The 27,087-nt window shown below is 38.7% G+C and overlaps 1 protein-coding gene across 3 annotated transcripts in view; it reads right to left on the bottom strand.

Moving 5' to 3' along the window:
* The window catches only part of LOC109726495 (lysine--tRNA ligase, chloroplastic/mitochondrial-like), a 57,626-nt gene that overhangs the window by 17,964 nt on the left and 12,575 nt on the right, over window positions 1–27,087 (bottom strand). For 2 of the 3 annotated variants that reach the window (XR_002220536.1, XM_020256105.1), the window contains exons 2-11: window positions 23,465–23,677; window positions 22,943–23,054; window positions 21,715–21,823; window positions 20,636–20,693; window positions 20,010–20,078; window positions 18,236–18,343; window positions 11,579–11,671; window positions 11,019–11,123; window positions 8,637–8,843; window positions 7,365–7,459 (exon numbers count right to left, since the gene is read on the bottom strand). Coding sequence is in view for 2 of the 3 variants with exons in the window: in XM_020256105.1 (XP_020111694.1) it covers window positions 7,365–7,459; window positions 8,637–8,843; window positions 11,019–11,123; window positions 11,579–11,671; window positions 18,236–18,343; window positions 20,010–20,078; window positions 20,636–20,693; window positions 21,715–21,823; window positions 22,943–23,054; window positions 23,465–23,677 (1,169 nt within the window). In the remaining variant the exon portion in view is untranslated. The remainder of the gene's footprint in view (window positions 1–7,364; window positions 7,460–8,636; window positions 8,844–11,018; window positions 11,124–11,578; window positions 11,672–18,235; window positions 18,344–20,009; window positions 20,079–20,635; window positions 20,694–21,714; window positions 21,824–22,942; window positions 23,055–23,464; window positions 23,678–27,087) is intronic. The other variant, XM_020256106.1, reaches the window with a different exon arrangement.

Below are 27,087 nucleotides of genomic sequence, written 5' to 3'. Positions count from 1 at the left end.
TAAAATTCGGACCGAATCTACAAAAACGAAAAAGATGACGCACTTTGCAAAATCTTAAAACCACTGGATTTTTATGCAAATTAGCCAAAATATCTACTAGATTAGAAATATCTTTTGATTTATTCAATTCTTATTTGGTTTTCTTATCATATCAGAATTACAATATTAATTCTACGCCTATAAATAAGAGGTCTCTCTTCTTTTGTAAAAATGGTCAATTTAATTAATAAAAAAGTGAATTCTTCTTAATGATTTCTAGCAGAGTTAGAAAAGGAAGTACCTCTTCCCCTTGGAGGGAAGAGGCATTTGCTATCAATTGGTATCAAAACTACTGTTCGGAGCAAGAGATCCTAACAACTTGGCATCAAAGCTTTAGTTAGGAGCCATGTGGAAACCAATGTTGAAGTTTTCATTTTTTCCTTCGCATCTGCGTTTGATTCGAGATTAAGGATTCCAAAGCACTCGACATCCTACATACAATCTTCTCCCTATGTCCCCATGTCCAAATCTAGGGTTTCGATCTAAAGAGAGGCTTGCTATGGTTTTTGTTTGGTGGATTCAGTTAAGAAGAATAAAAATGAAGGAACTACGGTTTCTGCCCGAGAGGAAATAGTGGCGAATTGACAAACTGATAAGAAGTTCTCTTCTTTCATGTGGACTCCTCTAAGTCAACTTCCAATCACCATGGGTGCCTTACGAAAGATTTTGAAGTTGTTTGAACAGTTACAAGCCAAACCGAACAGTTGACTCCTGAACGAGTTCATTCTAACCTATTTTGAGATGATTTGGATCCAACGAAGTGCTCTCAACTTAATTAAATTTATTTCAATTAAATTGTATTGTAAAAAAGGAGTCTATGCATGGCATCTAAAAGACAACTCTCAAAATTCACCATTGTCTTATAATGATGAATCACATTGAGACGGAGCAGTATCAAATGACGTGTGGTGAAACAAAATAAGCAACCAATTACAAGCCATAGAGCAACTGCAAAATCAACAGATTCAAGCCTTACAAACTTCTACCCAACAGATAGAGCAAGAAGTTAAAACTTTCATAGCAAGTTTTCGACCAAAATATGGTATTTCATCATCAGCACCAAAAATACAATTGTAAGCAAGGATTTAAATGTCGTGGCACGGAGTCATGCCAGAAACTTGCCGGCACGGTACGGCATGGTGCGTGCCGGGCCGTAGCGATGAGCGCCGATCACAAAAAATGTGTGCCAACACGTAATAGTTGCCTTTAAATCCTTATACATCTTGGTTCCCCCAGGGTGAACCGTATAAGGTGAACAATGAGCCTCTCTCAAAATAGCCTCTCGGATCTCTGAATCCACAGGCACACACAGCCGGTCCCTGTACCGTAGTACTCCCGAACTGTCCACAGCAAAACCCTCAGCCTGCCCCCTGTCTAACTGCTCTCGAATCCTCAACAGGTACGGATCTCCACTCTGTTTCTCCCGGATCCTATCCAACAGAGTGGGCTGTAAAACCAGAGACATCAGTCTCGCAGTAGCTCCAGGGGACACTACGTCAAGCCTCAGCCGCTGGAACTCCTCGAGTAATGGCCTCTGCTCAGTGATCATCAAACTAAGGCTCTGCACTGATTTCCTGCTCAACGCATCTGCCACTACATTCGCCCTGCCGGGATGATACTGAATACTAATGTCATAGTCCTTCAGTAACTCTAACCACCGGCGCTGCCTCAGATTCAATTCCCTTTGAGTGAACAGATACTTGAGACTTTTATAATCGGTGAAAATCTCGCAGTGCTCGCCATACAAGTAATGTCGCCACAGCTTCAAAGCAAAGACTACCGCGGCAAGCTCCAAGTCATGCGTAGGGTAATTCTTCTCATAATCCTTTAACTGCCGTGAAGCATAATCAATTACCCTACCATGCTGCATCAACACACAACCCAGTCCACGGTGCGATGCATCACTATAGATCATGAATCCTTCCCCCATCACAGGAAGGGCAAGGATAGGAGCTGACGTCAACCTCAGTCTCAACTCATCAAAGCTCCTCTGACAATCCTCACTCCAGATGAATCTAATCCCCTTCCGCATCAAATAAGTAAGGGGTGTGGAAAGCTTCGCAAAACCTTCCACAAACCGACGGTAATATCCTGCTAGTCCTAGGAAACTCCGCACCTCAATCACCGTCGTCGGTCTAGGCCAATCCCGAATCGCCTCAATCTTGATGATCACTTTATTCAGCTCCCGGTAATCTACGCACAACCTGAGCGAACCATCCTTCTTTTTTACAAACAGCACTGGCGCTCCCCAAGGCGATACACTGGGTCTCACATACCCCTTATCCATCAGATCCTGAAGCTTAGAGTTTCAGATTGGAGATCATGTTTTCCTCAAAGTCTCGCCGTCCAGAGGGATTCGCCGATTTGGAGTACGTGGAAAGCTCAGTCCACGGTTTGTTGGCCCTTTCGAGGTATTGGAGCGAGTTGGACCGGTTGCCTACAGGATCGCCCTACCCCCGCGACTAGCTGGCATTCACAATGTCTTTTACGTCTCGGCATTGAGGAGATATGTTTTCGATCCTTCTCACATGATTGACTTCACTCCACTTGAGATTGGCGAGGATCTGAGATAGAGGACCGTTGCAGATTCTTGCTCGGGAGACGAAAGAATTGCGCAACCGGGTCATCGCGTATGTGAAGGTGCAGTGGAGTAATCACGAGGAGCGGGAGGCGACTTAGGAGCCTAAGACGGTGATGAGGGAGTCCTACCCCTATCTGTTCGATGCCCGGAGCTGATGTTTGTGCTAAGTTTCGAGGACGAAACTTTTTGTAGTGGAAAAGGATGTGAGATCCCTGGTGTTCTGCTGTTGAGGCTTGTCGACAACTCTGGAGAGTGTCGGGACAAGTCCGAGTCGCGTTGGCGTGAAATAGATGCAAAACGGACTCAGCCGGAACGCGAGAGCAGGACTTGGTATCAAAATCTGCGAAATTTCAGAATTTCTGCTTGTTGTACCGGTACAACCATCAAGGGCGTACCGGTACACTATTTGTACCGGTACAACGACAGGGGTGTACCAGTACACTTTGACAGATTTTGCGCAGCTGCTCTCGGGTTGCCATTTGTACCGGTACATTTGCCCGTGTACCGGTACACTTGAGTAGGTAAGGGGCTTTTTGGTCTTTTTCTTACCTCGTTGTTGTCACCCTCTTCCCCACTCCTTCATATACGTGGAGAGAGGCTGAGAGAGGAGTTTTCATGTAAACTTCTCTCTCTCTCTAGGTTGAAGCCGATCGGGTGGTGCTTGCCGAGGGAGTTGGCTCGCCGTCGACGTCGCGCCGCGGAGCCGTTTGAGCATACGGTTGCCGCCGTAGCATCGCAAGGAGGCCGGGCGAGCGTGGATCTTCGCCGTTATTGACGTCGCACTGGTGCTAGTCACTGTCAAGGTGGGTGTTCCGTCGAATTGCTTCTTCATTTCCAAGCATCATCAAATTCGAGCTAAGTGCTGATTTGCAGATTTTCCAGCGTCGACCGTTGGCGTTTCAGCTCGTTCTCGACGTAGGAGTGTCGGATTGCGACGAAACTTAGTTCGTTGGATTCAGGACTTCGAGAGGAATCCACGAAGCCCTTATTTGCTGGATTTGGTGAAGGTTTGCTGGGTCGGAACTCTAGTCTTCTCTGCTGCTGTTTTTGAGGCAGATTTGATGCTTATTGCCGGATTCTACGTGTAGAGTTGGCGGGAGCTTGACTTCTGGCCTTTGGAGGTTTTTGGTTGATCCAGCCGGGCGTTTCTTTGCTTCGGGACCTGGGATTAGCTCGTGAGGTAGGTTACATCGGTTTATTCCTACGTATCGTATTAGTCGACATGTATGATTTTCAGTTTTGTATTTCATGTGTAGCTCAATTTCGTCGATTATATCTTGATGAAATCCGATTTGAGAACATGATTAGTAAACCCTAAACATACATGTTAGACTTGGATTTGAGTTCGGAGAAAACGCGATAACGACCGGCACATGTAAACTACCTGATTTAGCCCTAGGGGCCGTTGTATTATTTTATACTGTTGCAGTATCCTCATAGTGAGTATTCCAGGTAGTTTAGTTTTCAGTTACGCTCGTGCTGGGATGCCGAGTGTATTTTTTTTACAGTAGCGTTCAGGCTGTTCCGGACTGTTGGGTGCCGTCGGGGTTGACGGTGGACCCGTATCGCCTTTTTGGCGTCGGATTGTGCCGAGGGCACGTTACCTGTTGGTTGCTAGACCAGTTTAAGTCGGTTACTAGACTTTGACTTTTGACAGCCTGATTGAGCTCGACAGAGATACGCTGCATACTCGGTTGGGTAGCTCCCACGAGTGCCACTCCGGAGACGGGCGCTGTGCTTTCGCGTTGGTGTCGCTCATGCCGGTTGGACTTGCTCTCCACGGAAGTCCCGAAGCAAAGGAACGCCCGGCTGGATCAACCGAAAACCTCCAAAGGCCAGAAGTCAAGCTCCCGCCAACTCTACACGTAGAATCCGGCAATAAGCATTAAATCTGCCTCAAAAACAGCAGCAGAGAAGACTAGAGTTCCGACCCAGCAAACCTTCACCAAATCCAGCAAATAAGGATTTCGTGGATTCCTCTCGAAGTCCCGAATCCAACGAACCAAATCTCGTCAAAATCCGACGCTCCTACGTCGAGTACGAGTCAAAACGCTGACGGTCAACAACGAAATTCTGCGAAACAACGCATAACTCGAATATGATGATGCTTGAAGTACTTGAAGCAATTGCAACGGAACACTCACCTCAAAGGTTAATCGAACCTCGATGCGGCGTCGAGAACGGCGAAAACGCATCCTCGCCCGGCCTCCTTGCGATGCTACGGCGGCAACCGTATGCTCAAATGGCTCCGCGGCGCGACGTCGACGGCGAACCAACTCCCTCGGCAAGCACCACTCGATCGGCTTCAACCTAGAGAGAGAGAGAGGAGAAGTTTGCATGAAAACTCCTCTCTCAGCCTCTCTCCACGTATATGAAGGAGTGGGGAATAGGGTGACAACAACGAGGTGAGAAAAAGACCAAAAAGCCCCTTACCTACACAAGTGTACCGGTACACGGGCAAATGTACCGGTACAAATGGCAACCCGAGAGCAGCTGTGCAAAATCTGTCAAAGTGTACCAGTACACCCCTGTCGTTGTACCGGTACAAATAGTGTACCGGTACGCCCTTGATGGTTGTACCAGTACAACAAGTAGAAATTCTGAAATTTCGCAGATTTTGATACCAAGTCCTGCTCTCGCGTTCCGGCTAAGTCCGTTTTGAGTCTGTTTCGCCCCAACGCGACTCGGACTTGTCCCAACACTCTCCAGCGTAGTCGACAAGCCTCAACAGCAGAACACCAGGGATCTCACATCCTCCCTCACTACAAAAAGTTTCGTCCTCGAAACTTAGCACAAATCTCAGCTCCGGGCATCGAACAGATAGGGGTAGGACTCCCTCATCACCGTCTCAGGCTCCCAAGTCGTCTCCCGCTCTTCGTGATTACTCCACTGCACCTTCACATACGCGATGACCCGGTTGCGCAATTCTTTCGTCTCCCGAGCAAGAATCCGCAACGGTCGCTCCTCGTATCTCAGATCCTCGCCAATCTCAAGTGGAGTGAAATCAATCACGTGAGAATGATCAAAAACATATCTCCTCAATGCCGAGACATGAAAGACATCGTGAATGCCAACTAGTCGCGGGGGTAGGGCGATCCTGTAGTCAACCGGTCCAACTCGCTCCAATACCTCGAAAGGGCCAACAAACCGTGGACTGAGCTTTCCACGTACTCCAAATCGGCGAATCCCTCTGGACGGCGAGACTCTGAGGAAAACATGATCTCCAATCTGAAACTCTAAGTCTCGTCTCCTGGTATCGGCGTAGCTCCTCTGGCGGCTCTGGGCTGTCAAAAGGTGTCGTCGAACAACTCTCACCTTTTCCTCAGCCTCCAGCAAAATCTCAGGCCCTAAAGTCCTCTCACCCACATCGCTCCAAAACAAAGGGAATCGACATCTACGTCCATACAACGCCTCAAACAGAGCCATCTGGATGCTCGTTTGATAGCTGTTGTTGTACGCAAACTCAACCAGTCTCAAATGTCAATACCACCCTCCTCCAAAGTCCAGGACACATGCTCTCAGCATGTCCTTTAGAGTCTGTATGGTCCTCTCTGACTGACCATCTGTCTGTAGGTGAAACGCCATGCTGAAATGCAGCTGAGTGCCCAAGGCTGTCTGTAGACTCCTCCAGAATTGAGATACAAACCTCGGGTCTCTGTCTGACACAATTGACACTGGCAATTTATTTTCTTTAGCAACAAAATATGCCAATTATTTATTATGTATTTTTATTAAATCTTTTGAACTTTTAATGAGAAAATTACTTACTAATTTCAAGAATAGAGAGTTTTGAGTTGTGCTATTGGCACGGGGCCTATATTGTGCCGATATCTTGCTGGCACGATATGGCACGGTAGATACGGCCCGTGCTGATGGGCACTTTAATCCTTAATTGTAAGTCAATCCAGATAAATCTCAATTGGTTGATATTGAGTCCAAAATTCACTTTGGTGTCAATCCAACTACTCTGCACATTATGGATCGACAAACAAAATTTCAAGCTCCTCCGCACAACCAGCCATCACCTCTAAGTCATTCTAGTTCTATTGTTGTCTTTACAAACTACTTTAGCCCCCTCAATTCCGCTACCACTCTCGATTACGCTATCGTTGCCCAAATCTGTTTGGCTATCTTGTCTGTCGTCGAATGTTTCAAAATCGCTGCCACTATCACAACCACATAATTCTCCTATTAATAAAATAATTGTTTCAGAGCCACTAGCCTCTCTACTTCCTCTTAAGCAACAGTCCTTCATCGCTTGTGACACCATCTGAGAATATTAGTTCTCAATAGATTTTTAATAGAGCTTATTTTCTTGATGACGTTAGAGTTCACCGATGATTGAGCCTACTGCCAGACAAAAATTGCTCGAACTTCATCATCAACTGTTGTAATAAATTGGCTCACATCTTTAGGACAAGGTGTGTTTTAAGGGAGAGGAATTCTTACGTTCACCCTAAACTCTAGAACACTTGGATATGTAGTCTATTCTTGATTAGATTAGAATAATTTTACTTAATAGATTAGAAAAGATATTTTATTTAAGATATCTACTAGTTTAGGAATATCTTTTAATTTATCCTTGAGCATTATGCAATATTTGGCTAAACATTACAATGAGCAAAGGATAAAAACCAATGTGTTAAAGAAAAAACAATCATGTGATCATCTTTAACTAACTCTATAATTGTATGAAGCAATATCAAAGGACATTGCGCTAAAATAGTTGTTGCCAAGCATATACCTGCGGTGTGGTTTCGCCAGAGGAGATATTTCTATTGGGTAGTCAAGAACAAATGTTGGTTGAATAAGTGTCGATTCAATAATGGTCTCAAAAACCTGAAACAAATTTAAGAACATACATGCAAAGTCAAAATAGATAAATGAGCAATAAAATGACAACTTGGACATTTTGATCCATACGTAATCAATCTTTGATTAAATTGATACAAACAAGCATGCTGGCTTCCTCACAGCAAGGATTTAAGTGTCGTGGCACGGGGTCGTGCCGGAAACTTGCCGGCACGGTACGGCACGGTGCGTGCCAAGCCGTGCCGATGTGTGCCGGTCAAAAAAATTCTTGTGTGCCGACACATAATGGCATGAAATATTTATTTTCTTTAGCAACAAAATATTCTAACTAACTAGTTATTATGTCTTTTTATCACATCTTTTGAACTTTATTGAGAAAATTACTTACTATCTGTATCGTGCCGGTATCTTATTGGCACGGTACGGCACGGTGGATACGGCCCGTGTCGACGGGCACTTAAAACCTTGCCTCACAGTAATTATTTTTTAAAAAAATGGAAAGACTAATTAGACGATATGAAAGAAAACAGAAGAAAATTTTCTACCGAAAGTGATTGTCCTTATTTTGCATTGATGAATACTGTGTAGGTTGTAGATAACTATCGCAAACTTTTTGTAGATTTGAAAAACTAGCAAAGCGGCCGCACAAAATGATCGGAACCAATACTCACACAACATGATTCTAATTTTACAAATTACAATTAAAAATTGATGATTTTTGACACAATCTTCTCCAAATTTCAACTGTAGGCCATTATACATTTTTGACATTAACAATCGCTCAAATGTGTCCTCTACCAAATAAAACAACTCTGAAATTTTGGCAGCATGTCTGTCTTCAACTTAGATATGCTAACATACTTCCTTGCTTAGCCTAAAACTAAACATATATATAAATATACTATTTAATGAATCGAAACAGGTTGGCTAGCATCATAATAGACAACTTCCATATTATTTTATGAAGAGAGAAGAATGCATCTTTAAAATCATGTTGCCGACCAAATATCATCATGACTTACCATAGAAGAAGAGAGAAGCCAGTTCAAAATGCTAATTAATGTGATAAACATTCCTTTTATGTAGTGACTGGAATTAACTCTTTTTTTTTGAGAGAGAGAGAGAAAGTGACTGGAATTAACTGTTATTCACAATTGAAGCGTATAAGGCACATTATTTTATCAAATAAAGAGATATGATTTACCTCATTAAGGACATGTCCAACTGATGGACATGTTCCTAACAATGTATCACTTTTATCTTCCATTTTAGTCCTGAGTATCCCTTGTGCAACTTCTTTAGCTGCTTCAACGTTGTCCCCGAACTCATTGAAGTCAACTCCAGTTGCTTCTTTCACAAGATTATGCATTGATTGCCTCCTCCATGGTCTTTGAAGAGATATTTTAGTTCCCTGCAGAACATTAAACAACTGCAACAGTTGAACCCAAATAGACAGAACTAGTAGAATACAAATAGACAATAGATTAAATTACAATGAAAGAACTTATAGCCCTTCAAATTATTCGTTTGCTAAACCAAACAAGTGCCAAGATTGAAGAAAGTAGAACAGAAGTTTTTAGTTATATGAAAACAATGCTGTACACCTTTGAATGGTTAATAAATTAGTCATAGACTTTTTTGTTAAGTTAGCAAAGTGTAAGTTGCTTTGCAACTTCTATTATTTCAATTAAAGAAGTCCTCACAGAAATTTTTGTACCACAACTCAGATGGAAAGTTAATTGGAAAATAGCCTGGCTTGGGTTGAGCCACTATGGCAAAAGCAATTTTAAATAAGTAAGCATCAAGAGATCAATCCTATGGCAGATCTCTTTTTCTTCTTTGTATATACTGTTTAGTGAGACTAGGATGTTTCTAGACCTTATAATCTTATGCTTTCACAAGTGATGTTGGGCAAGAAATGGTTTTAAGGTTACAAAAAAAATTAAATACTCAAAAACAATTGTTGTTACCACTAATTAGATAGATAACCGGAGAAAAGATAGAAATATATAATAAAATAATGGTACACATGCATAAAGGATGTTATGCAAATGAAATGAACTACTGTCTAATAGACTTCACAGAGTGCACCGATCAAGAGAATATGTTAAATTTTCATGAAAGAAAACACAAGAAAAAATAATATTAGATGATTAGATCAAAAATGTTTAATGCACAATATCAAAGACATTTCTATTTAAGGACGACACTAACCAGGAGCTGATCAGAGAAGCAAATCTTCTATGATCAAGGGCAAGGATAGCAGTGCCGCCCCGTGCCGTGCGGCACGGGGCGTGCCGTGCCGTGCCCCCAAGAAGGGGGCACGGCACAGGGGGGGTCTCGGACCCCCCCCATGTGCCTCGGCACATGCCCCGTGCCGCTCGAGACAGAGCGGCACGGGTGCATGTGCCGCGGCACAGTGCCGCCCGTGCCAGCTTTTTTTTTTTTTGTTTTTTTTGCTTTTTTTTTTTTGGTTTTGTCTCTTTTTTTTTGTTCTCTGGGATACAGAGCCTTCGCCCGGCCATCTATATTGCCTTTTGTTCACTTTTCTTTTATTTTTTTTGACATTGTGTTGTCTTTTTGTCAACTTTTTTTTTTCTTTTTGGCTGATGCCTTTTTTTTTTTTTTGCCTTTTGGCTTTTTCTTTTGACTTTTTCTTTTTTCTTTTGTTAAATTAAAAATTATAATTTAACTTCTTATTTAACAATATAAAAGCAAATTTTTAGTTGATAAATCCGATCCATACCGCGGGGGGCTTCGCTTCCACCACAGACATCCATTTTTTCTTCGCAAATCATTTTGTCAAAATTTGTCGCACCGCGAAGTTTTCGATGAATCAGGGGAACAAAAATTGATCTCCTAAACAAATTTTGATTAGATATTTTTTAAAAGAATAAAAAAAATATGGATGTAATTGCGGTACTATTCTCGTTGTTCTAGTTATTATATACTTCCTAATCGAATCAATATATAGATTTTGAAACGTTTTTAGAAAAAATAAAATTTTCTATCATTTTATCTGTTATAATTTTTTAAATTATAAAAAAATTAAAAACAAAAGAATTTTCAATTGTTACAGCAAGTATAGTTGTACTTTTCAAATAAAAAAAAATAAAAACAAAAGAATTTTAATTTATATTCTACATCAGGTATAGTTGTACTTTATATACAAAATGCTTACATGCATGTTAATTGATGAGTATAATAAGCTATACATAGCAAAAATTAATAATAACTTGCCTAAATCTTTCAAAATAACATTATAAAAGCTTACTGGAACCAAAAAAATTTAAATAAATTCGTGCCAAAGCGTGCCAGTAGGAGGTCGTGCGTATCTGTCGGCACGCAAGCGTGCCACGTGTCGGCACGCAAGCGTGCCCGTGCCGTACCGTGCCAGGGCTGTAACGGCACGCCCCCGTGCCACGGCACTTTAAACCTTGATCAAGGGCATAACATATGTCGAAAACATATACAAACGCATATGCACGTGCGCTAATCCAGCTCAGTTAGTGTTTTTCCAGGGAAATGACACTAGCAAACTGTAGAAGTAGAATGGCTGAAAGTAAAACCATAAGTAGAAAGTTACCTGATAATCAATGTTGAGCTTTCCATGAACCGCCAGAGCACATCGAGTCACGATTTCCTCAGCCATAGTCATCATGCTTTCATAGTCTGAATATGCTTCATACATCTGAATTTCATCATAGGATCAACAACTATCGGTACTCTGTGGGAAGTATTAACCTAAGTACAAAGACCAAGGAAAGCCCAACGTACTCTAAATTTCGAAAGAATTTAGATCTTGATAATTCCCACTGAGAATCAATCTAGTGTGCTTAGTTAAGTGTTTTGTAACAATTAGATCTTCAATAGAGAAAGCAAGCAATTTATCTTTACAGATAGTTATAAGTAATTTCTAGCCAAAAAAAAAAAAAGCTAGTTGACTTCGTTTTGAATCCCCAAATGAACAAGCAGCTTATACCAATCCAAAATTATAAAAATTCTGAGACCACTTGTTATATGTGAGAAGGAACTCCGAAAGAGAATAACTTTTCTATTTCTTGCATGTATATTCATGTGTTTGTGTGTATGTATGTGTCTTTCCGATTCAAACAAGTCCAGTGATAAATTGTATAGAAAGAGGACCTCAATAGTGGTAAACTCAGGATTATGGCGAGTAGATATGCCTTCATTCCGGAAAATTCTTCCAATCTCATAAACCTTCTCAAGGCCCCCTACCTGCCATTTGTATTCATAAGGAGAGATAATAATTAAAAGGTACATAGACATTATGTCCGCAAATATAAAAGAAAGGGAATGTCAAACAAAATTGCAAGTTATAATCTAAATGAAGTCTCCATGAACCTACAATTCATCAAATATGAAGAAGTTACCAGTATCTAGTTTCACAAAAGACCTCATCAAAGAAATACAGCCTGAAGGGTCTTCCCTTTTACATAACAAGTCCAAATAAGCATGCAGAAGAACAAACATACAGGTTTCGGACATTCAAACATGAATATTGTTTAATTTATTTTTATGCATCCTCAAAGGAAGATATCAATAATTAAACTTCCTATATAACGATACTAAGTGCAAATGCTTCTCACACATTCTGGCAGTTTCAACAATTAAGAATTTGCCTACTTTGTATAATTTACAAATAAAAACCAGCTACTTGCTAAAATTCTTAAGCATGCACAAGAATGTGTATTGAGGTCTTAGAAATTCACCCATGTATGGCATGACAACCAATTATTACTATGATTTAATTATTTTAGGCACATAGGCGTGACAAGTAATTTTTACTACGATTTAATTCTTTTAGGCACATAGATGCAGGACAACCAATTATTACTATAGTTTTATTCAAGCACGCATAAGGATCTTACATCCTAGTAAAGCATATTCACATGTATCCTAATCTCCTCGCAGTTGCATTGAAGTATTGAACCTTTGCAAATAGTAGAATTCCAGTGAGAAATAATATTTAAGACTATTTTGATGATTCTGGCTGTGTTTGAGGGGGGTTTGAGCGTTTTCGGCACGAAAACAAACTCCGAAAAACAAAATATGCAAAAATGTAGGTTTGCTGCTAGCACTGATATTTGAAATATGGGGTACCAATACTCAACTATGAGGATAGCTTGGAGAGCTCTTGCTTCTTCTTCCTCTTCATTTTCTTCTCCTATTTTCTCTCACCCTCTTCTTCTTCGTCTTCTTCTCTTTTTCCTCCTTGAAAATGCAACCACCACAAGCTAGGAGTTGGAGCTAGAGTCTTGGAAGAGAAGCAACTTGGAGCTTCCAATACTCAACCCTAGCATCTCGAACTTGGTTTGGAGCTTCGATAAGGTTAGTAACCAAGTCTAAACTCTCAAATTAGATGGATTTGAGAGTAAATTGAGGATTTTCTAGTTTATATTAAACTAGGGCAAAAATTGCGGATCTCTTAATGTCAGGATTATTGTTGGAAATTATGGGTTAGGACTTAGGAACATTACTGTAGGTTGGAATTGAAGCCCCAACAACTTGATTTGAAGAAATTGCAAGGATTTCTTGGCTTAAGATATGTTCACCTATTTTCTATGTGATATTTGGTGAACTTAGGATGAAGATTTTTGGAGATTGTAACCCTTGAAAAATTCTCTTTAGGGTTAGGAGAGAAGAGTGGACAATTTAGTTCATGAAATCGATGAGTTTTCGCCAACTATCCAATGGGTTCGACCTAACAGAAATCGGTGAACTCCCCCCCATCTGTCTTCTACTCCCTTTATTGACTCTAATTCTTGTTTTAACATAAAATTAGAAAGATGATCTATTACATGATATTGCCACTATATGCATGTTGGTTGGAAACTCTATATTATATGCCTTGCATAGCATGATGCATAAACTTCATTGGTACATGAACTTCATTGAGGCTTGGCCATCTACTTAATTATTGTATAAGTACTTCAGTCTCCATATATGATGTTGTTGAGTTGAGATGCATATACTTCTTATAGTCATGGACACTTGTTATACTACTTGTTCAAATAACTTTTTATTGGCGAGTTGAGACATCTATGGGTAAAGATGAGAATTCTTATCACCAAGGATCAAGTATATAAGATTGATTGTCTTTGGACATCATGCATGAGACCACCGCGTGCAAGAGCCTACTATGCTCATCTAGTGCATCGCTTGATAGGGTCGCTCCCTACAAGCAAAGCCCTTCGAAGGTATTGCCATAGCAACACACGCTCGCCTTTACTTTTTGAGCGCCAGTTGGGCGCCATGGGGGAGCCACAGCTCCATATATGGGGTACCTACTACCTACCATAGGTCCATGAGGTATGGCATAGGCTAGGACTATACCTTGATCCTGAGTAAGTCCTCAAGCCACCGTTTGGTTGGGGGTTAAGGGGTGGAATAACCCCTTAACCCCCAATTAATATCCAAACACCACCCTTAAGGGGTGGGGTTTACTAACCCCACCCTCCCTCCCATCTTTAATCCCGCACGCTTCCCAAGATTCCACTTTTCTCTTTCTCCTCTGTTGCTTCTTCTTCTTCCTTCCCATTCTCACCCCGAAGCTTCACGTCTTGCTCCCCAAGCTTAACCTCCGGATCCCCTTCACCTCCGCCCAAAGCTCCTTCCCCTCCACCTCCACCTCCGCCCGAAGCCTCTCCACGTCCGCTCGAAGCTCCTCCACCTCCGCCCGAAGCTCCTGCACATCCTTCACCAGCGCCAGCCCCTCGATCTCCCCGATCACCGCCCTCCGGCCCGCATCCCGGATCTCGAGGACGCCAAAGTCGGTGGGGAACGCCGCGGCGGGGTTCCGCCGCTCGATCCATTGCCACGCCCCCGGCGGTGCCCGGTGCTCCTCCTCCAGGTAGGCGCGGTGCTCTGCCGCGCGCCGGTACGTAGTCCGTGAACTGGACGACGTAGTTCCGGGACGGGGTTAGGGTTTCGTCGTCGGAAGAGGGGCGAGGAGGAGAGGGAGCGCATAAATTAAATATTTTATAATAAAATAAATAAATATAGAATAATTAACTGCTAATATAATAAGTTTATACCAACAACTTACTTTTTTAACATATATTCTCAGTTCATAATTAATCAAGCACGCTAGGGAGATTTTAAATTAGGAGACACTAACTACACAAAACTATTTGCAATAAAAGAATTTATAAAATAAAAAAATTTATAAAATAATTAAATTTATTTTACTCATTAAAACTAATTGCCATCAAAGAATTTATAAAATAAAAGCAAATTATTTAATTCAAATGATTAAAGTGAGGGTATTTTAGTAATTTTACTCTCTTTATCAATCATTATCCTTCTTATCCCACCTACTCCAACCAAACACTATTTTTCACTATCCTAAACTAACTCCAACCCCCAACCAAACATAAAAAAACTTTAACTGCACCTTAACCGTGAACTTAACCCTATTCCTGGAATAGCTACTTTTTCCTTAACCCCGAACCAAACGGTAGCCAAGAGATTGGGTTAAACATTGGTACTTGAACATTAAAAGATAATTGATGCAAACATGATAGATGAGTTCATATAGTTAATACTTTACTAACATAGAGGGATGGCAGTAGCATATGGTTTTAGTTCCTTTATTTCAGTTATTGCAATTCCAGTATTCCTTATTATTCACACCTTAGTTGACCCGGTAGAAAAGTACGCCCCTCTCGACGACAGTACCCACTAGAAACTATTTTCCACAGTTCTCACTACTATTGTTTGTTGGTTTTCTTTTCAGAGCCGTCTAGCACGAGGAAGGCCTGAAAACTATTTTCATGATAGATGAGTTCATATAGTTAATACTTTACTAACATAGAAGGATGGCAGTAGCATATGATTATAGTTCCTTTATTTCAGTTATTGTAATTCCAGTATTCCTTATTATTCATACCTTAGTTGACCTAGTAAAAGAGTACGCCCCTCTCGACGGCAGTACCCACTGGAAACTATTTTTCACAATTTCACTCCTATTGTTTGTTGGTTTTCTTTTCAGAGCCGTCTAGCGCGGGAAAGGCCTAAAATCGCGGCAAAGGTGTTACGAGTAGCTAAAGTCATCCCACCAACTTGGACTACATAGAGGTTGTCCTATTTACATTTAGGAGTTTATGTGAAAGAGGCATTGTATGTATTTTTAGACTAGATACATGTGAGAGCCATTTTGGAGATGTGGTGTACTTGGAGTTATGCTTATATTGGATTGTATTTCTCCTATGTAGAATTAAGGTTATGTGGATGTATATTAAATATTTTAAGTTACTTTAATTTGTGTTTCATATGCTCAGGATAACGAACTTGTAGGATATATATTATATTTTGGTGACTGTTGATTGATTATAGACACCTTGTGGGGCGGCCTTGTACACACGATGGCTCTGTGCACGTGCCTGGGTAAGCTTCCGCTATGGTTCCTGGGCGTGACAATTTGCCTCTGATATCATATATAACAATCTAAATGTCAAATACTAGAACTTCGCCAATTAGCAAAGTTGCTATTTGAGTTGGTGGTGAAACATATTATTGGTATTTGGATGTTACTGGGCTGAGTTGGATATGTTCTGGCGCAAAATGAATGTGAAAATGAAATCCAAAAACGTAATTCGCTGAAACTGAAGTTTCAAAGCACTTTCAGACCCCCAAAAGTTACTTTGGGCACCCAAAAGTGTAGAGCTGAGGAGAGGTGTTTTGGAGATTCTGAACCCTGCTGCGAACGCTTGAAAGTTTTGGGTGGAGTACTATACGCCCAAAATTAATTGGTGCACCCGAAAGTTTGAGGTCACTGCACAGGGTGACGTTGGTTTGTGGAGTTGTTTTGGTGTGGTGCTTTAGGGAGGTTTCGAGAAGCCAAGATCGACATACTTCGGATTGGAATATTGGTCAGGTAGGTATTTGTTGCCGAAATCGGCAGATCAATTACTATGTCTATGCCTATATATTCCAGTTGAGATTGTGTGATCTAATGATCTGTTAAGCCTGCTAGTGTGCTATTTATTGTTTTGTCTTGCTACGAAGAGCAGACTATAGTTAGCATTTGGTGGCACTATACTGACATAATAAACGTTATACTGTGATATTAGAAATCAAAGCCGATACTAGTCATTAGCCATTGCCTTGAGATATACAATATGTTGTGGTGCATGTGGTACTGATATGAGCTTAGCAAATGTGAAAATGTGAAAGTGACAAGAGGCAGGTGGAAAGTAGAATGTAAAGGTGAAAGTGAAAGCTCATATGATCTGTTGACCATAACATATGACTATAGCCTGCTAGAGTTGAATGAGCTCAACTATATATTTGTATACTCATAGGGTCGCTTCCCAGTGAGACGGTCCTCTGAAGGTAAACCAGGCAGCTGTGCGAGTGATCAAGCTGCGTAACTATGCGAGGGTTCGAGCTACCTAGTTGAGAGCCTTAGTAGTGCAAATGGGAATGGTTCGCTGTTCCACTAGGTGAGGCACAGGCTAGACCAGACTGATATGTCGGTCGATGTGATTGAGCGATGTGACATTTAGTATCAGTTGTTCAAGTTGGTACATATGAGATGCTATATAGTTCACAATTCGTATTGATGGAGGCAAGATAGTAGGTACTTGCTTAAAGTTCATTATACTATGTGATTGCTTCTTTAGTTCAGTTTATACAATTGATGCCGCGAGCAGACCTAGTGGTATAGGTCGTCGCTATCGCCGACTATACCCACTAGAAAATATATTTTTCTAGTGGGTATAGTCGAGCAGACCTAGTGGTATAGGTCGTCGCTATCGCCGACTATACCCACTAAAAAATTTTTCAGTTCTCACGCCCCCCCATTATTATTTTTCTTTTAGAGCCCTCAATACCAGCTGTTGATCGAGATAAGAAGATCGCAGGCTAAATAGCATCTCTTACCTAGGACGAGTACTAGAGGAGAACCAAACATGGGACATACAACTAGCTATACAAATTGGGCCCAGTTGGGCAGATGATGATGTATTATATTGTGGTTATACAGTTGTAGCTATAGTGAGATAGTTGTATGTACACTCTGCTACAAGTTTTTATATATACACACTATGTATATATTTTGGATAGATTGATTGTTCAACGCTTCGTGTATGCGGGGTGCATCCTCATGCATATAGCGGGTCTATTGGCATACCCAGCGGGGTTCTGCTGTAACCCGAGGCGTGACACTAAATGCCCCATCAAGACAAGTATCTTATTGGGTTTCAACCACGTCGGACAAAATGCATAAATCCAAGCTACCAATTTTACAGTAAAGGCTCTAGTAGCCTCCCATCATCTTCCAATGTGGTACTGGGGTGTGACAAACCCCCATCACTCAAGCCCTAATGTCGTTGTTAACCACATTCAAGCATAATCCAGAATTCCAGATTTTATGATAGCATAAAACAAAAATTTCATGTTATAATAACAAAATGAAATGGCATATCACACGAGTTATAGTGGATAACTTGCTTCTACACAAGCATGCAACTAATGTATAGAATGCATGAGCTAATTCATCCATTCTTGTGTGTAAAGTTTATTTCAATCATCATGCAAACGTGAATGGACGAATCTCTTTTTCCGGTAAACTGTCTTACTAACAATTGTTCTACAAAGCCAACTTCATGATAGATCTGAAACTTCATGTACACATATTGAATGACAAAGTCATTACTGTTTAAATGTAAGGTTCATTACTGTTTAAAAGCAAGTGTTTGCCCAACACATAAAAACTATTAGCTTCTCAATGTGGAAGTAATTGGAGAAAAATTATTTAAATAGGCACTACAACCTCACCAGCATTCGCTTCAAGTGTAACTCTGTTGCGATTCTCAAATAAAGATCTCTTCCAAGTGAGTTATGGTAAGTGACGAAAGGCCTCGCTTCTGCACCACCAGCTGCTCCCTGATTTACCAGTTGAAGTCTTGTAAACGACAGTCATAAATTGTCCAGGGAAAATAATACTGCTCTATTGATATGAAAAAAACCACTGAAGAAGTTTCCAAGAGATTTCAAGCTTGTACAGTTTCAGCCACAAGAAACTAAGGTGAATCTGACATCACTACAGCGGTTGATCTTACTTTGAAGTATATAAGAAATAAGAAAGTAGGCCTAAATATTTGATTATGGTAATTTACCAAAAAAGCAGCAAAGATTGGTCAAAGAGAAAATCTAAAATCTGAAGAAGTTTCCCAATATAAGAAACGCAGCATTTAATTTAGAGAAGAAAGAAAGAAAGAGAAAGCTCGTTAATCACAAGCAATAACTGCTGCCTAAGTGCGTAAGTTCTAATTTAGATAAAACACAGAATATATGCAGGGAAGTCCTCAATTGCATCCAGTAAGTGCCGCATGATTATCATGCTTATCAGATTATGCAAGTTTCAAAGAACACTTAATACAATATAATCACAGTACCATTCTTCTGTGCATTATAAACAAGATAAAATTAAAATTGTATGTAAGGATGCCCATAATATAAGAATGCAGTGTTATTCCCTTAAAATCACCAGTTGCAGAGACCAGAGTGATGTTATCGCATACTTATATAGCTAAATGCCAATGATAAAATACCCTCCGCAACCCAGTAAAATTTCTTAATCAACTAAATAGTTCTGCATTGTGTTTCTAATTCACTCAAAGTTTACTCTAAGAGTCTAAGGTTACATTGATACACTCAATACCACAACTTAATTCAATAAATTCACATAAGTTATATGAATAACTTTCCTCCCTTCAGCTCTATCTTGGTAATGTGCATAATTAAAAGAACGTTAGACTGTTTTGTATTTAATTTTGACCCAATCTTTTCTTTTTCTGTTTTCTTTATGGTCTTCCACGTGAATTTAACCATCTCTTACATGGTGTGCCAAAAAATCTCTGCTGAACATGACAACAGTCATAAACAATATGAAATATCTTATTCTCAACTGGAAATTTTTCCAGCAATTATTTGCCTTGTTCTACTTAATGATTAGTCAATCATCTTAATAGACCAAACAAATCAAAAGTTGAATGAGAACTTTAACCAAGATCCAACATTTCACATGAAGCTCTGCACAAGCAGTTAGACAGTAATGCAACAAAGTTAAGCTAGTGTATCACGTTAGCACCTCCCTCACAGATAGGCATGGCTAGATTGGGTTTTATTTTCAGTCAGAGACCTCATGAGAACAAGTTTTTAGTCAAAAAACCTTCATCAGTAAGAAAAAAAAAATAATCTCAATGAGCATAAATGTAAGCAAATATATTTTTCCACTCACTTACGTCTTTATCTTTTTTCTGTGTTTCTCTATCCTTTCTTCTTCTTCCAATAAAACAACCTCTAACTCTCAATTATAAGCTTTTCAATTAAAATTTAAACATGAACATGCAAAAGTTTTGAGACAACATCATAGATGTGAAGACTAATTTTGAATAACTATAGTCGTTCATTTGAATTTATCTCTGTATTGGTTTCATATTTCCATGAAAATGCTTGTCCAGCGTCATCACTAAGTACGGCAGATAACAGGTTCATCATTAAAAGGTAAAAAAAACTTGGAGCAGAAAGACAAGTACATGTGGTAGACCTGCAGAACTGGAGTCTCAACTTCAATGAACCCCAAAGATTCCATTGTCTTGCGGATCTCAGACACAATCTACATTAATAAACTATGAGATCTTCCAAACACTTATTAAATAAGAACACAACGAGGATAAACAGTAAAATAATCAAGATGCACAATAGCTACAACAAGGATGGTTTATCTTCATATACGTATAGATGTGCAAAAGTGACTACAAGGATAAACCCAATGAAATAAGAAGTTTCGTAAAGTTAGGCGTGGTATATAAGTAATAAACTTCCATAATACATTAACCTTGTTTGGATGTTGGAATAAATTGTCCGCTGATTCCTTATTTAGTATGAAGAATTTCTTATGTAATTGGAAAGTAGGAGTTTGATTTTGCTGCTTTACACACCTTGGCATCCACGATTTGGTAGGATGGTATATTTCACCTACAAGGTGATTTATCTTATTGTGAAAAAATTGACTTGAAGGCCGAGTATGCTATTCCATTCGACCATACTCTTAGCTTCCAATCATAATAGAAAACCTCATACCTAATAGGATATCATTGGAAAACTTATTCTGACATACAAATAGGACCAATAAGAAATTATTCTGAATACAGTATGCTATATGTCCACCACCTTTGCTCGTATTCGGAATACATCAGCAACCTCAGGATTTGCGATCATGTCTACATATCTGAGTGTGAAGATAAATTCATGATTACACAGGGTTCACAAAAGCTCAACCAGGAAATAAACATAATTTCTTGAAAGGACGAAGTATTATGTGGCTATTGCAACACATGAACAGCAGAATTTAGATGTCTAAACTAATAACAGTCAACTCCACATTGAGTCAATAGGATATAGCATAGGCATAACAGAATCAATATGAAAGGCACTGGAAAGCATCGCATCACATACCTCCTGAGCATGCAAACAAGCAGCCTACTAAAAAGAGATACTGGTAGAGGATGATGTTAAGTAACTGAACATTTATGAAGGATTAATGTGCCGGTTGGCAAAGTGTAAGCCCCGTAGCAATGATACAGCTAGAAACTATCTTCTTTTCAAACATTCGAAGAGTTTAAGATTGGTTTCCAAACTTGTCTTATTCCAAAAATTAGAAAATCAGCTAGCATATTCTTTGCTTAGAGCCTTAAAAGTGTTTATTCCAACCATAAGTTGCTCTAGCACATTCTTCCATGAAGATTCCATGAATGTGCTACAGATTGCCTCGTTTGTTTTAGCTCTAAATTTCTATAAGCATCTATAACATCGCCCCAACCAGCCACCCAAAAAAAAAAGGAAACACAAATTTTAAATGTATGTTTACTAGTCTATCAGCATTTCTTGAACCATCCTAAAAAAATGAGATCACACAAGCTTCTTTCCTTTTTGCTAGCCAAATGTTAGGTTGGTGCTGCTCACCGAAGAGAAGCACTTCTAGGAGTTAGGGCAAAGCGGCACTTGGACCACAACAAGGATATACTGAGATTTTATGTTGACATAAGAGTTAAAGAATAAACATGGTGCCACATTTCTAGGCAAAGCATCATAGAAATTCTATGAATATTTTTAGCATTCCTAAATTCTATGAATATTTTTAGCATTCCTAAACATTGAAAGAACAAGTTTAGTATTGGAATAGCAGTTAATGCTGTAGGCAGAGGAACATCATACATATTATTAAAAAAGGTAAGAAGGTAATATCCAACCTCTGCCGGTACCGTTTATCCACATCATTTAGGCCGTGGTATTTATCTGGTAGAGGGAGTAAAGATTTTGTAAGGATTTTGAAATACTTCACATAAACAGATAGCTCCCCTGCAACAAACAAATCTACAATTAATCAACTTAATGTTCAAGCATCTTTAAAAATGCAGATGATATTGGTTCCAATAGCATGTGTATCAGTGGTAAAATTTTTTATAGTCCCAACAAGTGCCTATAAGGAGCTATTTGGTTGCATGCATTTCCAACTGCAGTGCAATTATTAAATTTTTGTTTGGTTTGGTGCAGTTAGGCCCAACTGCTGTAGTTGCATCTGCACGAGAAAGCCCAACTGCTGCAGTTGGGCCGGAGTCGGCTCACCCATTAAAAAAATAAATAAAGTGATTTTTTTTCATACGCTTTTTTTTAACTTTTTTTTTTTCAAAAATACCTATTCATGAAATCTGCTAGGATTTTAATAATGTTTGTTAGGGTTCAATAAATTATACTTATACGCTTCTTTTTTTAACTTTTTTTTTCCACGAATACCTATTCATGAAATCTGCTAGGATTTAATAATATCTGTTAAGGTTCAATAATTTNATCTGCACGAGAAGGTCCAACTGCAGCAATTGGGCCGGAGTTGGCTCACTCATTAAAAAAAAAAAAAAAAATTGTGATGATTTTTTTTTCATTCGCTTCCTTTTTCAACTTTTTTTTTTTTTTTTTGACCAAATTTATAATATATTTGCATTTAAAATTCATTAAATTCATACATAATTTTATAATATATAAATTATATATAGATATAAAAGTCTTAATCAATAATTAAAAGATCTCATGATTATGCTATGTTCAGAAGAGGTAATCTCACCTTTCTATCTAAAAATTGACAGAATTTACAAATACAAATCTCAACTGCAGCCTATCAAACAGAAGAAATGTAACCGCAGCAGTTGCAACTGCATAAGACCAAACAGACTAGGTGAAGCTATGACTGCAGCATTTGCAACTGCATGTACTTCCAACTACACTGTTTTTATAACTGCATCCAACCAAACGGCTCCTAAGTGTACTTGCTTACAAAAATTAGGCAGGAAAAAAAAATAGCCTTCCAACAATACATCTCCTACTAGGAAGCATATTCTGTAATTGAAAATAAAAAGAAGCGTAAAAAAGTTTTGAAGTCTGAGGCAATGAATAAGATATAAAGGAGTTTGCCTCACAGATCACCTTTTTCTGTCTTCTTAATGGAACCACTTGCACCCAAAATATCACCAATATCTACAAATGTCTTCAATTGTTCAAAAAGATCATCTGTGAGGCTTTCCTTCTCGCAGTATAACTGCCACCAGAATGCAACATATTAGAGGAGGAAATGAAACACACAAATGCACATATACGTACTACTTTTAACAGAATACAAGAGTAGAGTGTATGGATGACTTATAAATGTGCAGTTCTTGAAGAAACACTTGAATAGAAAAATTTAAACAAAGAACCAATATCTTTAATCAACAAAAAATGTTTTATTAACACATTTTGTAGCAACCATCCACTAAATTAGAAAGCAATAAGGAATATTAAATGGATTTGTTAATGGATCTGCATTCACAAAGTATGCAGGTCCAACCAGAAAAAGGCAAGATCATTACTCATGTACTCAAAATATGTAAGATAAGTAGAAAAGATGAAAATAGAAAAACAGCCCTAACATGTCCAGATGGAATATAAGTTCAATAGAATTAGACTAACCTGAATTGTGCCCGAATCGTCCCTTAAAGTCAAGAAAGCAAGTTTTCCAAATGCCCTCCGAGCAATGACTCTTCCAGATATTGACACTGAAACTTCCTTACACTCTTCACCAGATGCCAAATGATCATAAGCATCTTGAAGCTCCTTTGCTGTATTACTTCTGTCCCACTTATATGCATACGGCTCATAACCTTTACTCCTTAATTCTTCTACCTAAACAAACATAACTTAATATTGAAGAAACTGACAGGTAAATACAGATATTCATTGGCTAACATATGCTGCAGAAACAAAGCTTTTCCAATGTTCTATAGCATGAAGATTGAAAGGATATAAGTGAAGTTGAGACTAAAGGTAACTCATCGAGTCCCCAACTTGAATTACTTTTTCTTTTTCTCATTTTGAAAAGAAGACCTAGAATCAAATAAATGGCAACCAATAGTTTAAGTTCATCAGGGTTAAAGATAGGTTGGGTTTAGTACGACGTCAACAAGAATGTCCCAGATATTCTTTCTGAAAGATCAGCAGGTTTAAGCATGTCCACCTTCTAGGCAATATTTAACTATCACATATGTTATAGTATAGATGTATATAGCTCGAGAGCATCCACTTCTGTATAGAATGTGGTCGAAAGCATTTGATAGCTAAATAACTGATTGATTTCTGAAGTCTTCTGGACCGAGTTCTTTGTGAGTACTACAGTTAGACTACTTTCACTACTACAACTTTCATTGTCATTCGTTTGTAATTGTTTTGCATCTTATTCAAAGTGTTTTAGAGGTTTCAGCTGGACTAATCAACCTTAGCTCTCAAAGACACAATACAATGAATGACAACAAATTGATATTCGGGTTTAGCATGACATTTTATTGCTGCTATTATTTTTGGGCTGTTACGAAACTACTTTAATCATTTCTAGTTAAGACAAGTCACTTGACTATCTTGTCCCCAAATGGTCTATCAAGTGCATATGATCAAGATTCTACCGTATAATTTGGTCCAAAGTGTAACTCAAGTACTAAATTAGCTCAAAAAGTTAAACTCAGAGGTAACATGACTAATATAACATGGCAAGTGCTACCTATTATAAATGGATCGTGTGGGGTTGACGCAACACAACCCACTTCAGCCAATTTGATGAAACACAGTCAATGTAAACAACTCAAAATGAGTCATCAAACCTATTAAATCATTTTACAACATCAAAATCATGTTTTCATTTTAACCAACTAATCACCTTTTCTACACCGTCCACGTCAACTTTTTATCATGACATAATGAGCGTTTTCTTGGTTTACTGAATTAACCGAAAGTACGATAGACTTATTTGGTATTAAAACTATATCGGCAAAAATTTCCACAAAATCCCGCCTAAGAAAAGGTAAAGCATGTGTTTCTATTGGGATGAAATAGTGTATGTTCATCATGTCCATAATTGCAGTCCTTGTAAATTACTGTAAAGGAAAAGACAATCAAAAGCTAACCAAATTATGAACCTATAAACGATTGGCAACTTGGTTACCTGAACTTTCTAAATTTAAATTTCAATATCTAACCTTTCTAAACTTCTGCTTTCATTATGCCACTGCTATCTATGAAAACTCAAGAAAATATTAATTGCACCCACCACATCAGTACATATATGCACAGATCTACCATCTACCTCCTTTTTGCCTCATACGTCAATCTCTACCACCCAGTGGAATTGCGGTCTTTTCTTCATTTAAAATTTGGATGGTTTGCGTCAAAGTATGGGATGGGATGGAGAGAAGATGACAATGCAATGCACAGATGCACAAGGTGCATGCAATAATTTGTCAAGCTATTGGGGATAGGTATTGATATCAATATTTAGAAAGGTTAGGCAGTGAATTTAATGTTCAAAAACCAATTTGCAAACTTCAGCCACTCAGGTAGCCTTAGTATGTTTTTTTTAGTTATTCTGAAACATACTCTAGAAACCCGTACTAGCATTGAGCGCATGGTAGGATGTCATGATAATGCAAGTCAGAGATGAACCAAATCAATAAAGAATTCACATCTTATGCGAGAAAGCAAGAATTGCAGAGGCTATCACACGTAACTAGGGTTATCAATCAATCAATTGAGCTTGTCTCCACAAGAAATAAAATAAAATTATGAAAGTAAAAGTTTGCTCAACATTTATCTTAGACAAAATCTAGAGATGCTACAATGACCTAAAATTACGAAAAATACCTTTACTCACACAACTTTACTTTCAAGCCTCAAATTTCTAGGGAATCATCCTATCGATGTCACCAAATAATAAATGATAGGAGTGTAGTATCTCCTATAATCTTATATATATATAGAGAGAGAGAGAGAGAGCCCGGCTACTATACTCTTATGAGTACGATCGCCTTTGTACTCCTAAGTTGTTTTCGATGATAGAGCTTCCGAATCGACGATCCATACCGTTAAACATTATCTAGAGCATTTAAAACTTATAGAAATCAAATTTTATAATTTTTCGATATCATTTACCTTACGATCAAAACCTCACAAAATTGACAATTTTTAACGGCTGGATGAGATATTTGCTAGTTTAACAGTGAAAAAGAGTCGGAATAGGTTGAATTTTTGATAGAAAACTCTATTCACTACCTAAATAAAGATCAATAACTCCGATCTTAAATTGAAGGATCCGATCATCGATTCGGAAGCTCCATCATCGAAAACAACTTATGAGTACGAAGGCTCCAATACTCATAAGAGCATAGTAGCCCTACTCTATATATATATNTTGTAGAGATCAAATTTTATAATTTTTCGACATCATTAACTTTTCGATCAAAAGGTCACAAAATTGACAATTTTTAACGGCCGGTATGGGATACTTGCTAGTTTAACGGTGTAAAAGAATCGGAATTTGTTGAACTTTTGATAGAAAATTCTATTCACTACCTAGATAAAGATCAATAACTTCGATCTTAAATTGAAGAATCGGACTTTGTTGAATTTTAACCGTTCATTTTATACCCGCTTGATGGACCTTATAATGATTTCGAAAAATTACGAAATTTATTTTCTAGAAGTTTCAAATACTCTAGAATCTAGATCATGTTTAACGGTGTGGATCGTCTATTCGAAAGCTCCAACATCGAAAACAACTTATGAGTACGAAGGGCTCTATACTCATAAGAGCATAGTAGCCCTACTCTATATATATATATATATATATATATATAGAGTAGGGCTACTATGCTCTTATGAGTATAGAGCCCTTCGTACTCATAAGTTGTTTTCGATGTTGGAGCTTTCGAATAGACGATCCACACCGTTAAACATGATCTAGATTCTAGAGTATTTGAAACTTCTAGAAAATAAATTTCGTAATTTTTCGAAATCATTATAAGGTCCATCAAGCGGGTATAAAATGAACGGTTAAAATTCAACAAAGTCCGATTCTTCAATTTAAGATCGAAGTTATTGATCTTTATCTAGGTAGTGAATAGAATTTTCTATCAAAAGTTCAACAAATTCCGATTCTTTTACACCGTTAAACTAGCAAGTATCCCATACCGGCCGTTAAAAATTGTCAATTTTGTGACCTTTTGATCGAAAAGTTAATGATGTCGAAAAATTATAAAATTTGATCTCTA

This window comes from Ananas comosus, linkage group 21, assembly GCF_001540865.1.
Source record: "Ananas comosus cultivar F153 linkage group 21, ASM154086v1, whole genome shotgun sequence".
Lineage (NCBI taxonomy): Eukaryota > Viridiplantae > Streptophyta > Magnoliopsida > Poales > Bromeliaceae > Ananas > Ananas comosus.
Note: the sequence above shows the minus strand (reverse complement) of the source record. Positions and strands in the feature narration are given on the sequence as shown.